This window comes from Meleagris gallopavo, chromosome 7 (genome assembly GCF_000146605.3).
Source record: "Meleagris gallopavo isolate NT-WF06-2002-E0010 breed Aviagen turkey brand Nicholas breeding stock chromosome 7, Turkey_5.1, whole genome shotgun sequence".
NCBI classification, from domain to species: Eukaryota; Metazoa; Chordata; class Aves; order Galliformes; family Phasianidae; genus Meleagris; species Meleagris gallopavo.
Window position 1 is genome coordinate 14,714,961 of NC_015017.2, and position 13,753 is coordinate 14,728,713.

Below are 13,753 nucleotides of genomic sequence, written 5' to 3' on the forward strand. Positions count from 1 at the left end.
GAACCACCATCTTTCCTGAAGAAACCCGAACCATTGAATGTTCTATCAGGAGCAAACATCACATTTACAAGTATCGTAAGAGGCTCCCCTCCATTGCAAGTTAAATGGTTTAGAGGTAGCGTTGAGCTAGCACCAGGACACAAATGCAACATTACCTTGCAAGACTCCATTGCAGAATTGGAGCTATTTGATGTACAGCCACTTCAAACTGGAGACTACACCTGCCAGGTCTCTAATGAGGCAGGGAAGATTTCTTGCACAACACATCTTTTTGTCAAAGGTTTGTGCAGACTATCATTTCTTACACTTCTTCATAGAAATAATATGGCTTTACTTAATTTATTTTCTTCTTCTTGTTTGTTATAGAACCAGCAAAGTTTGTGATGAAGGTGAATGATTTAAGTGTAGAGAAAGGAAAAAATTTAATCTTGGAATGCACATATACCGGTACTCCACCAATTTCAGTGACATGGAAGAAAAATGGAATAATATTAAAACACTCTGAAAAGTGTAGCATCACCACTACAGAAACTTCTGCCATACTGGAAATCCCTAATAGCAAACTAGAAGATCAGGGGCAGTATTCTTGCCATATTGAAAATGACTCTGGACAAGATAATTGTCATGGTGCAATTACAATACTAGGTGCGTCATCAAGCCACTATCATTTTATCAGCTGTTATTTCAACTGCTATTAGTCACTGTGCCATAGCTTTTTTTTTTTTCTTTTCTTTTTTCTTTCTTTTTTTGTGCTAATACCATGTGTTTGTTCTTTAGAACCACCTTACTTCGTTACACCTTTGGAGCCAGTGCAGGTGACTGTTGGGGATTCTGCGTCCTTACAGTGCCAGGTTGCTGGGACACCAGAAATGATTGTGTCATGGTACAAAGGAGATACAAAGTTGAGAGGAACAGCTACTGTGAAAATGCACTTTAAGAACCAAGTTGCCACTCTAGTCTTCAGCCAGGTGGACAGCGGTGACAGTGGGGAGTACATCTGCAAAGTAGAAAACACTGTTGGGGAGGCTACTTCATCTTCTTTGCTTACTGTTCAAGGTGAATAATTCTTTCTAAAAATTAGGAAAATTGCCTACATTTAAGTATATTTGCTCTTTTAAAAAACTAAGATTACTTTTTACTTTTTAAAAGCTTTGCTCTTTCCTGGCCAGTAAGATACCCTGTCTTCAATTAACAAAGGCCTTCCATTAAAGCAAATTGAAATTCATCTCTCACTGATCCCATTTCTTCTGTAGGAATAGGAGGTTCTACATCTTTTATATTTTATAATTGTTGTATATTTTCCTACAACCAGATGTACTGTGATATTTATACATCAGCTTTCAAATTAAATGATACAATGGATAAAATTTTTAATAAGTTATTAGCAGAAATGCATTTTATGAATCACTTAATCAGTGATTACTGGTGAGTACTGCAACAGCTGCGTAGCTTCTGAAAGCACTCACCATACATGTTTTCTTACAGAGCGTAAACTTCCTCCTTCTTTTACAAGAAAATTAAGAGATGTTCATGAAACTGTTGGCTTACCGGTTACATTTGATTGCGGCATTGCTGGCTCGGAACCTATTGAAGTATCTTGGTTTAAAGACAATGTACGTGTGAAAGAAGACTACAATGTTCACACATCCTTCATAGATAATGTAGCAACTCTGCAGATTTTGAAGACCGACAAGAGCCTTATGGGGCAATATACCTGCACAGCGAGCAATGCTATTGGAACTGCTTCTTCTAGTGGCAAACTTGTCCTTACAGGTCTGTGGGCTGTGAATTATTGAATGGAAATATCTTAAAACTCACTTTTACTTTATATATATATTTACTATTGTAAAAATAATAGTATTTATTTCAGGGAAGTTTACAATAGCAAATTGAGATATTAACATGATGCTTTTTTATTTCCTTTGCTCTTCAGAGGGGAAGACTCCTCCATTCTTTGATACCCCAATTACACCTGTGGATGGTATTATTGGAGAAAGTGCTGACTTTGAGTGTCATGTTTCTGGAACACAGCCTATTAGAGTCACCTGGGCAAAAGATAACCAGGAAATTAGAACAGGAGGAAACTATCAGATCAGTTATGTAGAAAACACAGCCCATTTGACCATCTTGAGAGTTGACAGGGGAGACTCTGGAAAGTATACATGCTACGCTAGCAATGAAGTTGGAAAGGATTCTTGTACAGCACAACTGAATGTTAAAGGTACTGAATAAATAATACATTGTGTGTACATTTTTCTTTGAACTGAAAAGGAAGTTAGCTTAATTGCTGCAGGACAAGTTTGAGAAAAAACTTGAAGCGTAACTTTTGTAATACACCTCAAAAACACCTACCTGGAAGTACACATGAATCTTTGGAGGGTCATTAACAACAATGGGAGAAGGAAAGAAATAATATTTTCTTCAAACTAATTTCTTTATTGTCTTTGGATTATTTCTTTCTTGATAACTCAACAAATCTATTGAGTTTTTAAGGTCAATTGCCTTAGATCAATGTAAAAGATGTGTTTTTTGTTGTTGTTGCTTTTATGTACATAGGAAAATCAACTAACAGTGAACATATGATTAAGACACTTGCTATTGATCTTGGCTTACTCTCACTAAAAAAATATAAAAACAGACCTATTTAAATGAGAGCAAATATCGATTCCCCAATGTTATTTTTTCTCTTGAAATAATTATTTAGATTTATTCATTTCAGGTTTGATGCATATGTTCTTTTTTTACAGAACGAAAAACTCCACCTACTTTTACTAGGAAACTGTCTGAAGCAGTAGAAGAAACAGAAGGGAATGAACTTAAACTTGAGGGCCGTGTTGCTGGTTCTCAACCTCTCACTGTTTCTTGGTATAAAAACAATCAGGAAGTTCATTCAAGTCCTCACTGTGAAATATCATTCAAAAACAATACCTTGCTTTTGCATATCAAGAGCGTAGGGCAATCAGATGCTGGTTTATATACCTGCAAGGTGTCCAATGAAGCAGGAAGTGTGTTGTGTACATCCTCTGTTGTTATCAGAGGTTAGTTAAAGTCATGTTTTTCTTTACTTCTTACTTTTCTCGGTATGTTAGCTGCAAATATACAGCTTCTATCTTATAAACTTGTACAGCTAATAAATTAATTGCATGTACTTATACGTGTTTGCTTATCTTAACATCAATAGTTTGTACTGAGATGGATTCAGATAAAACTGATTTGAATGACAAAAGGAATCTTTCAATTTGGGGGAAATCAAACCATTTCTTCAGGGAGTGGCTTCTTTATTTATTCACTAGTTACTATGACTTATCTAAAGTAAACTTTGAAATCTTTAACATGATATTTTGGTTGAATCTTTAATCATTCTTTTTCTTTTCTTTTTTTTTTTAAGAATAACAATTTTTCTATGCACTTACAACTAAGCTTGAGCAGCATGGCACATTGTCCTAATGCTACTGCAGGAGATTCTATATTTGTTTCTCTACCAGTGCCTTTGTAGTTTACAGACTAATAGCAGTACATTAGTTCTACTACTTTTTGCATGTGAATGTCCTTACTGTGTGCAGAAAATGTGTTATGTAAATCACTCATTGCATGTTTGCATTCAAAGCATACTGTCTAGATAGTAATTATATTTTATAAAACTATGATTAGTATTCTCAGACTTCTTATTCTTGCTCATTCCTTGTCATTTTCTTTCTTAAGAATCACATGTATCTCTTTTTCTCCTACACTCTTATCATACTTTCCTTCTTGGAGAATTCACTGAAGCATTTTCACCTTTCAGAACCAAAAAAGCCTCCAGTTTTTGACCAGCCTCTTCAGCCAGCAGCAACAGAGGAAGGCAATACCCTGCAGCTCAGCTGCCATGTCCGAGGATCAGAGCCAATCCGGATTCAGTGGCTGAAGGCAGGAAGAGAAATAAGAGCTTCAGAAAGATGCAGCTTCAGCTTTGCTAATGGAGTAGCTCTTCTGGAACTTGCTGCAGTTACCAAATCTGATTCAGGAGAATACGTGTGCAAAGCTTCAAATGTGGCTGGCACTGACACTTGCAGATCTAAAGTGACAGTTAAAGGTACAGTTACAGGCAAGATCAAAGCACGCAATGGAAATTTAAAATAAAACTCCATCCTGCTTTGTTTTGTGTGGAACAAAGATACTAATATTCTAACAAGAAACAATTAGTATCTTTTAGTTCTTTGCAAAGCTATGCAATCTGGGGAGACAGTATATTGAAAAATAATTTACATATAAATAGCAACATAAACTGTGAGATCAGTGTCAAACCACTAATATATCCTCACTGAAAAGATTAAGAATTTAGTTCCTAAACCTAAACACAGAATTTAACAAAAAGGAAAGCTAAGTTAGTTAAAATTACATTCATCTGTGCATGTTTTTTGTAGTAGCAGTGTTTATTAATAGAAAGTACAAAAGGAATTTGATTCATGTCGCCTTAGAGGTTAGTTGCTTCAAAGCTGTTAAAGCTCCAGTGCATTTTGAAATTACAACTAGAAGTAAATATTGCCTAACATGAGACCTTCCATGTAGTGCCCTGTCTTATAAATGCATTCAAGTCATGAAGATCCAGTAACATGTAGAAGCAGTTTGTTTGTCACTATGTGGGTAGCAGGAAAGATCAGAACTACAAAAAGAAAAAAAAATTAACAGATCACTGTTTAAAAAATGCAAATAACTCCATACAATTTCCATAAATAGACAGAAAATACTTCATTAAAAACTGACTCATTTTAGAAAATGAAGCTTCTTATTTGCATATTCATCTATGAATTTGCATCTGTGAATATATAAATGACACAACTGAAGTTATTGAAGAGCACAAAGTGTCCCATAATGTTCAGTTTCATCTAGAAAGCTCTGGGCAATCAGCTTGAGTCCTCTGCAGGCTCCTTTCAACCTAACCTATTCTGTGATTCTGTAAATCTTGTTTGTTTGTTTGTTTTTCCCTAGAAAAAGCAGCAGCTTTACCAGCAGCTAAGAAAGCAGACATGGAAGGAAAACTTTATTTTGTATCAGAGCCTCAGAGTATCAAAGTCATGGAAAGTAAGAATTCTTTCTAAAATTATACACTGTTTTCTATTTCCCTATACCTGATGCTTGAGATCATGTCCTGCTGTCATAGGAACACCTAGAAAAAAACTTAGCCTCCTCATTTGCATCTTTCTGCAGAGACTGTTGCAACATTTATTGCAAAAGTTGGGGGAGACCCAATTCCAAATGTTAAGTGGATGAAGGGGAAATGGAGGCAACTCAACCAGGGTGGTCGTATTATAATCCAGCAGAGAGGAGATGAAGCCAAACTGGAAATAAAGGACACAACAAAAACAGATTCTGGCTTGTACAAATGTGTAGCTTTTAACCAACATGGTGAAATTGAGAGGAGTGTCAACCTGCAAGTTGAAGAAAGGAAGCAAGAAGTTGTTGAAGAGGATGTCAGGGGAAAACTGAAAAGGTATATGCAGAATTTGTATAAACTACTTTGCCATCAACACAGAACTTTTTGATTATAAGACTCAGATGAAGATACAATATTTTAATGTTTATTATACATGTTTAATTATGTACTGAAAATAGAAGCACCTGACTAGGTTACACTAAAGGATTGTGCTGTATGTAGCAGTCTAAGTTGATGGATTTTTTTTCACTGGACGTCTTTCTAGGAAACTTAAGTCATAAATATAATGTTTGTCATTGGTTTGAATAGAATTCCAACAAAAAAGAAGGAAGACGAAGAGCAAACTATTGATATCTTGGAACTTCTCAAAAATGTTGATCCCAAAGAATACGAGAAATATGCTCGCATGTATGGAATTACAGATTTCCGAGGCCTCCTGCAAGCTTTTGAGTTACTAAAGCAAACCAGAGAAGAAGAAAGCCATAGATTGGTAAGATATATTGCAACTACGGCATTGTTTTTGTTAGGAGTAACAAAGTTCTTGTAAACAGACCTGGTGACCTGTACTTTCTGTACAGGCTTTTCTGGAATCTGTACAGATCTTTTACTGATAGTTCTCAATTTCCTGCATGCTCAAACCAAAGAAGGGATGGCCCTTCTGGCCAACTATGTTCTGTCTTGACCATGTGGCTGCAATTTTTAAGATGTGAAGATAGGCTAGTTACAGTATGGTTACATCAAATTTGATGCAAGAACTAATTCTGTGTTGGATAAACATGCCAACTTGGCATTTACTATCTAATCATTATGTACATTTTGTCTTATTACAGGAAATTGAACTCACAGAAAAGGCTCAAAAAGAGGACCAGGAGTTTGAAGAACTTGTAGCATTTATTCAGCAACGACTCACCCAAACAGAGGTAACATTTTTTTGGTCTTATTAATGAAATATTCAAACCTATAACAAGAAAGATGAAACTAATTTAAGCTAATATTTTTTCCAGCCTATTACTCTAATCAGAGACATTGAAAATCAAACAGTTTTAACAGATGAAGATGCTATCTTTGAATGTGAGATTAAAATTAACTATCCAGAAATTAAGCTTTCATGGTACAAGGGAACTCAGAAACTGGACTCCAGTGACAAATACGAAATTAAAATTGAAGGTGATCGCCACATACTGAAAATCAGGAACTGCCAACTTGAAGATCAAGGAAATTACAGAATAGTGTGTGGACCACACATTGCCAGTGCTAGACTAACTGTGATTGGTAAGTATATTTTGAAGTGTGTATTTGAAGTATTTTTTACTTTATTTATTCTACTGTGTAATGTCTGCTAAAATGTATGTTTTAACATGCTAATAGAGCCTGCAGTTGAACGGCATCTTCATGACACTACTTTCAAGGAAGGAAACACATGCACGCTGTCTTGTCAATTTTCTATCCCAAATGCCAAGTCTCAGTGGTATAGAAATGGGAGGCCAATTAAGATAGGAGGGAGATATTCAACACAAGTCTCCGACAAAGTACACAAACTCATCATCAAGGACGTTAGAACAGAAGACCAGGGACAGTATACCTGCAAGCTTGACAATCTAGAAACATCTGCTGATCTGGCCATTGAAGGTTTGTAAACAGATACAGAATATCTTTATTACAGTAGTGATAAACAGTTGCTGGATATCCCATTAACAGAAAAGATGAAAATAAAAGGGATTTCTTAAAGAAATATCCTCAAACTTGAAAATTGATCATACAAGAAGTTTTACTTTTCTTTCTCTTTGAACCATATGTGATAGTATTTGTGTAATTTAATATTTTTAACTAAGTCATAATTAGTAATGACCTCTTGATCGGAACTCATCAGTCCTATTTTCTTGTATTTTCTTTTTTCTGATGCTCTCATATTTTCCTCTTTTTCCTCGGATTTCCTCTTTTTCTTAATTATTCTTTACCTTCTCTTTATTTCCCTTATGACTTCTCTTGTATAATTTATCTACAGCAATCTTATTATATTTATATTCTTACATCTTCTAATCTTCATTCTTATGTAGAAAACTTCACAGTAGATGGAAACTCTTGTTTCTTATTTGTTATTATACCTTACTATATTGTAGTTATTGTCATGAAAGCTAAATAGCCTGAATGTTAGACAATAACTTATTTATTTTTGTTTCTAAAACAGCTGAACCAATTCAGTTCACAAAGAGCATACAGAACATTGTAGTTAGCGAACACCAATCTGCTACCTTTGAGTGTGAAGTGTCCTTTGATGATGCAGTTGTGACATGGTATAAAGGTCCCACTGAACTGAGAGAAAGCCCGAAGTACAGCTTCAGAAGTGAAGGTCGTTGTCATTATATGACTATTCACAATGTTACTGCAGAAGATGAAGGTAAAAATTCATGGAATATTTGGACTGATGCCACTTTATCTGATTTTTTTGTGTGTTCTTTTAATTATAAAGTCATATAAATACAAAATTCTTGGCTGTCACAGGTGTATATTCTGTAATTGCTCGTCTTGAACCAAGGGGAGAAGCAAGAAGCACTGCAGAGCTCTATCTGGTAACCAAAGGTTAGCCGATTTTTAAAACAAATTTGTGATCAAAGCGTCTGCAAATTTGTGAGTTTAAAGCATGATTCTAGAGCAAATAATTCTGAAAGAAATTTATTTTTCTTTTGCAGAAATCAAACTGGAGTTGAAGCCTCCAGGTAAAGATCATGCACAAGATTAGCACAAGATCATGTCTGTTATCTTTCTTAGATAGAATGCATTGCTCTGCTTTATACTTTTTTCATGGTTGTAGTAAATCAAACCTACACTCTGAAAAAATATTCCTTACCTATATACATGAGGAACTATTTATTCTTACACACTACAGTGATTACTACTGTGGTAATTCTGAAATCACTGATTATCATCATGTCTGAGGTCTTATTTTGTGTGGTATGGGAAGCTGCATTCTCTAGAACAAATGAGTTTATTTAAATGACTAAGAAACTCAATGAAGAGATACCAATGAATATAATCAATGTCCTCATCACACTGAAAAATAATTAACCAAGGAAGCAAAATAGATAGCAATAATCTCCTTATGATGTATAATGATCTTCTTTTCTGAATGTTCTTAAGGAAGAGCCTACTCCAGAATGAGTTGAGCAGTATGTAGAAATAAAATGTAAAGTTGGCCAGATAGAAAGATTAATTCAAGTAGTTTTTCTATACATTGGGTTTGCTTAAGGGCCAAGATAACTGTGTGCTAGAACATGAAAAAATGAAACACCATGAGCTAGCCTTGGGAGCAGCAAATTCAGATATCTGTTTCTTTTACACAGTTAAATGTTTTTATTTTCTAGATGTTCCTGATGCCAAGGTAGCAGTTCCACCTCAAAAACCAGCTGAAGGTAAAATACAAAACCAGACTTCTTCTGTAGTTCTCTTTTATGTCAGTATTAGAACAGCAAGGCAGTAGGAGCCTCAAAGAAAGATCATAGATAAGGTCTTGATAGGATCTGGTTAGTCTCCTCTTTAGAAATATGGTAAGAGCAAGCCGTTGCTTGGATGGACTCATTTTGCATTCTGGAAGGTGAAAATCATAAAATAGGAGTGTTCTTTTTTTTTTAAAAAAAAAAAAAAAGAAGAAAAAAAAGTAAAACAGTATTAATAGAAAATAAAAGACAAAGATTATTTTGAAGCTATATAAACAGATTGGAACAGATTGGAGCTCCCTCAGCTCCCCAGACTCTGTTAATGGACTACAGACAACAAGCATTATGTATGTTTCTGCTAGATTCAGTAGTTCAGTATGGACCTAGAAGTTCATTCTTTGTTTCATTTCCATGATAATTTGGTAAATGCTTTGAGATACAGCAGGAGGGAAAAGATTTTATATCTGGATGAGTTACTATCAGCAAGGAAAGGAGAATGATGCTAGGAAAAAAAGCTTCGAAGTGTCAGTAAAGGCTGACTACAGATTTCCACTCAAAACACATTGTTCCAGCTACAGTGAACTATCAGAGTGAGCACCAGTTTTGCTCTTATTCTGCAATTACAATAAAAAAAATCTCATTTTTCAAATGCAGTAAGATTTTTCTTCAATTAGAATTCAATACTGTACTCATTCTAAATATATATATTTGTTTTTTCAGAAGCTGCCCCCATTCCTATTCTTCTGCCCCTCATTCCACCACCAGAAGAGAAAAAGCCAGGTAAGAGTACTTAAAGTAACTAGATAGCGTACGTATGTTTAATTATGTATTCTTTTGTTTTAACTTAAATTTTCATATGTATATATTTTAAGCAGAAAAGAAAGTTCCAGTAAAGAAAGTCTCGAAAAAGGTGGTTAAAAAGGGTGCCAAGGAAATCCCACCACCTGAAGGTAACTTGAAAAAAACCTAAACAAAACAGACAAAAAAACCCACAACAAATACTCTCTTAAAAATAGTAACATTATTTCTGGAAAAGACATCTCTTTTATGCCTGTGCTTATGTTAAATCTTACAGATCTTATAAAAAAAAAACCTCACATAATACTGTCTGCAATAAAGAACTAATTTCACTAACTGTGAACATCCAATACACTTTGCAGATTCCAGGCTATGATGATAACATGGTTGTTTTATTTTGCTTTGTTTTTAAGCTCCTGAAATACTGCCAGAGAAGCCCAAAGAGGTCAAAATAACATCTATGGCAAGGAGAGAAGGGATTCATGAAGAAAAAATGGAAATATATGAAAAACCCAAAGAAGTTTATGAAGAATGGGAAGAAGATTATGGAGAAGATCATGATTATTATTTCAAGGAAGAAGGCTATGATGAAGAAGAAGAGGAATGGGAAGAAACTTATGAGAAAAGAGAGGTGGCTTATGAAGAAAAACAAATCATTCATGAGGAAGGTATAAAAGAATTACAATTGTTTTACCACTTGAATCCAAACACGCTGCCAAATTGTAACTTGATAATATAAGGACCCTGGTATGGCAAGATGTAAATGTAAATGGAAAATGGTACACTATTATAGGATTACCAGCAAACTTTGCAGATTGGGCCATCTTTAAAATCTAATATGAATTCCAAGTTTGTAATTTGTTTTATTTTTAGAAGTTAAGGATATTTCTGCTATCATTTTCACACACTCATACATTCTAGATAAACTTGATTTAGATAAATTTTTCAAATATCAATTTTTTTATGCTAATGATGGGATAATTTTGCAATTCCTTGTATGCTTCAGCTTAGTATGCCTCTATGACCAGAATGTGATTTTAATGGAAAAACATGTAAATAAGCGAAAAAATGTACTGCAACGATTTAATCTTCAAAACTGTGTGTTTGTTTCAACTCATAATATTATAATGATATAACTAACTACTTCTGTGAGACTTTAGAAAATGTAATTTTCATCATTAGGAAATGTCTTTATTTTTAAAGCGGTGGAAGTTCCTAAGAAGCCTGTGCCTGAGCGAAAGCCTCCAGCAATTACAGCTGAAAAGAAAGAAAAGAAAGAAGTTACAGTTCATAAAGGTATGTCATTCTTGCAAAATTAACAGCAGTGCTCATATTGATCTCTTTCATGCTACTCCTTCAAGCTGTACTGCAATGGCTATTCACATTTCCTTAAATAGGAGAGAATGATCTTCATATTGTACAGTGACATGACCATGGGCCATGGCAACCCTTCTGTTCTCTCACCTCAGATTTTCCTGCAGAGAGAGAATATGACAAAATGATTGAAGCAAAATCAGAACTGCTAGTAAAATCAAGCTGTGCTTCAATAGTCTTTCCCTTTTACAGTATATTAGCCTTGGACCTAAGTGATGTTTTTAAGCTAGTGAAAGCTGTAGTTCTGAGAACTGTTCCTATAGATCAATGCATATCTCTCAAGGAAAGGTGGGCCATATTGCCTATTTCATGAATACATTTACCACCATTGTTCAGTGGCAGTGAACAGTGTGCTGAATAATGCATTGGAGGCTCATATCTTAAACAGGAAAAAGTTAGTTCTACCTGTTTTATGTCTGAAAAAATAATTTGCAAGATGACACAAATGATGAGTATATTTGTATTGCTTACAGTTGTCAAGAAACCTGTTGATGAAAAAGTTGAGATTACCACTCAGAGGGTTGCAGAGGAAAAACTCAAACGGGCTGAGGGTAACTACTGCTTAATTACCTTAATGTTGCTTTTATGTGAAAGTAGCAGCTATTGTTACTTAGCTAATATGCATGTGCTTGCTTGGTCATAACAACCCCAGGCAAAACTACAGGCTTGGGGAGGAGTGGCTGGAAAGCTGCCTGATGGAAAGGGATTTTGGTGTACTGATGGACAGTCTGCTGAATATGAACCAGCAGTATGCCCAGGTGGCCAAGAAGGCCTATGGCATCCTGGCTTGTATCAGGAATAGTGTGGTGAGAAGGATTAGAGAAGTAATCCTGCCCCTGTACTCAGCATTGGTGAGGCCTTATTTCTTGTACTGTGTTCAGTTTTGGGCACCTCAGTATAGAAGGGACATGGAGGTGCTGGACTATGTCCCATGAAGGGCAAGAAGGCTTGTGAAAGGCTTGGAGAATATGTCCTACAAGGAGCAACTGAAGAATTGGGGCTGTTTAGTCTGGGGAAGAGGAGGCTGAGGGAGACCTTGTTGCTCTCTTCAAGTACCTGATAGGTGATTGCAGTGAGGGTGGAGTTGGTCTCTTCTAACTGGTGATATATGACAGGACAAGGGGAAATGGCCTCAAGTTGTGTCAGAGGAGGTTTAGGTTGGATATCAGGAAAAACTTCTTTACAGAAAGGGTTGTTAAGCAGTGGAGTAGACTCCCCAGGGAGATGGTTGAGTCACCATCCCTGGATGTGTTTAAAAATGGTTTGGATGTGGTGCTCAGGGACGTGATTTAGCAGAAGGTTGTTAGAGTTATGATAGTATGGTTATTTTGTGATTGGTCTTGATGATCTTTAAGGTCCTTTTCAACCTGAGCAATTCTACGATTCTATGATTCATTTCACATGGATCTGACTAATTTGTCAGTCTTTAAAACAGCCATAATAATGGCTTCTGCAGCATTTTGTAAAAGGAAGATAAAATGTTTTTTAGGTGAAAATAGGAAATTTAGATGTTGACAATGGATGCTTTAAAACAGGAAGTGTATAATTGCACAAATGACAAAAACTGTTTTACTCTAATCTCAAGATGTGAAATCTCCATCTTCCTCAGATTTCCACCTTGCATTGTCTATCAGGACAAGTCTGTAATTAAGATGCATCTTTATTCATGCGGTAACCTCTCATATAGCATTTACCATTCTGCAGCAGGAAATCATTGGCTAGAATTCAAAATATGTTAGGATAATGACCGTCTGTGTACTACAGAAGTTACCCAGCCCAGCCCCTTTAGAAGAATTGAAAGAAGCAAGCTCTTCCTTTTTTTCGCTTTGCACGGTTCTGAAGAGCCTGGCTTAGCTGCTGGGCTAGATTATGTTTGTTGTGTTTTCAACATTATTCCTAAAAAGCCGTAGATTTGTTTTAATCTCTTTTCTGAATATATATCTGATTAACCAAATTTAATGCTAACAGTTACCAAGAAAATCCCACCAGCAAAACCTACACCAATGATCGTCGAGGAAAAAGTTATGAAAAAGGAAGGTAAAGATCAGCAGCTTTCAATTGTAGTTTACAATATTTCCAGTACCCTGTGAACTCTTGTGTCTCTTGTGAACATATAGAACTGTGCATGTACCTGGATCTGTTGTACTGATCATACTGTGACTTCTTTCATTGTGCAAAATGTATGTCTACCATGATTTTGCCTGTCACGAAGCATGTTTTTCTCATGTTTGTGGCTGTCTTTGTGATTTGTATTTAAATGGTCTGTTGGATATTGTACTTTGATTTAGTTTTCTCTTTACCTGTTCTGTCTGTTGGCACATGCTTACATGACCATGTCTCAGTGTCATAATACTTCCTTGAAGAAATGCCTTTGAAATCATTGTGATACACTAATTGCAGAAGTCTGAGCATGAATTTATTTTAAATTCTGTTGTTAAGAATATCTGTCGTTTCTAACAAAGTAAATTTTACATCTGTTCTTGTTGTGTGTTCAATATTTTAGAATGTCATTACTGACTGTCTAAATATGTTCTAAGACTTTAGCATACAATACAGATACAGATTTCATAAAAATTCACATGCTCTCTACCACTGCTGTGGATCTATAATATAAAATACTAAAACAAAATCCTATCTTTAAAGTACCAACAGTAGAAAGATGGACTGTTTCAGAAGAAAAGATGTCAGTTTCTGTCCACAGAGAAGAAGAGTATTCATATGTCACAGGTATGTA

At 35.4% G+C, this 13,753-nt stretch overlaps 1 protein-coding gene across 1 annotated transcript in view; it reads left to right on the top strand.

Moving 5' to 3' along the window:
• TTN (titin) overlaps nt 1–13,753 on the top strand; it is a 235,702-nt gene that overhangs the window by 79,611 nt on the left and 142,338 nt on the right. The window contains 24 exon segments of the mRNA XM_031554287.1: nt 2–280; nt 367–645; nt 778–1,056; nt 1,486–1,773; nt 1,934–2,221; nt 2,748–3,038; nt 3,785–4,072; nt 4,969–5,061; nt 5,188–5,470; nt 5,723–5,903; nt 6,244–6,333; nt 6,418–6,685; nt 6,782–7,042; nt 7,602–7,811; nt 7,916–7,993; nt 8,104–8,130; nt 8,776–8,823; nt 9,568–9,627; nt 9,720–9,797; nt 10,059–10,313; nt 10,849–10,941; nt 11,493–11,570; nt 12,988–13,056; nt 13,663–13,752. Coding sequence (XP_031410147.1) covers nt 2–280; nt 367–645; nt 778–1,056; nt 1,486–1,773; nt 1,934–2,221; nt 2,748–3,038; nt 3,785–4,072; nt 4,969–5,061; nt 5,188–5,470; nt 5,723–5,903; nt 6,244–6,333; nt 6,418–6,685; nt 6,782–7,042; nt 7,602–7,811; nt 7,916–7,993; nt 8,104–8,130; nt 8,776–8,823; nt 9,568–9,627; nt 9,720–9,797; nt 10,059–10,313; nt 10,849–10,941; nt 11,493–11,570; nt 12,988–13,056; nt 13,663–13,752 — 4,254 coding nt within the window.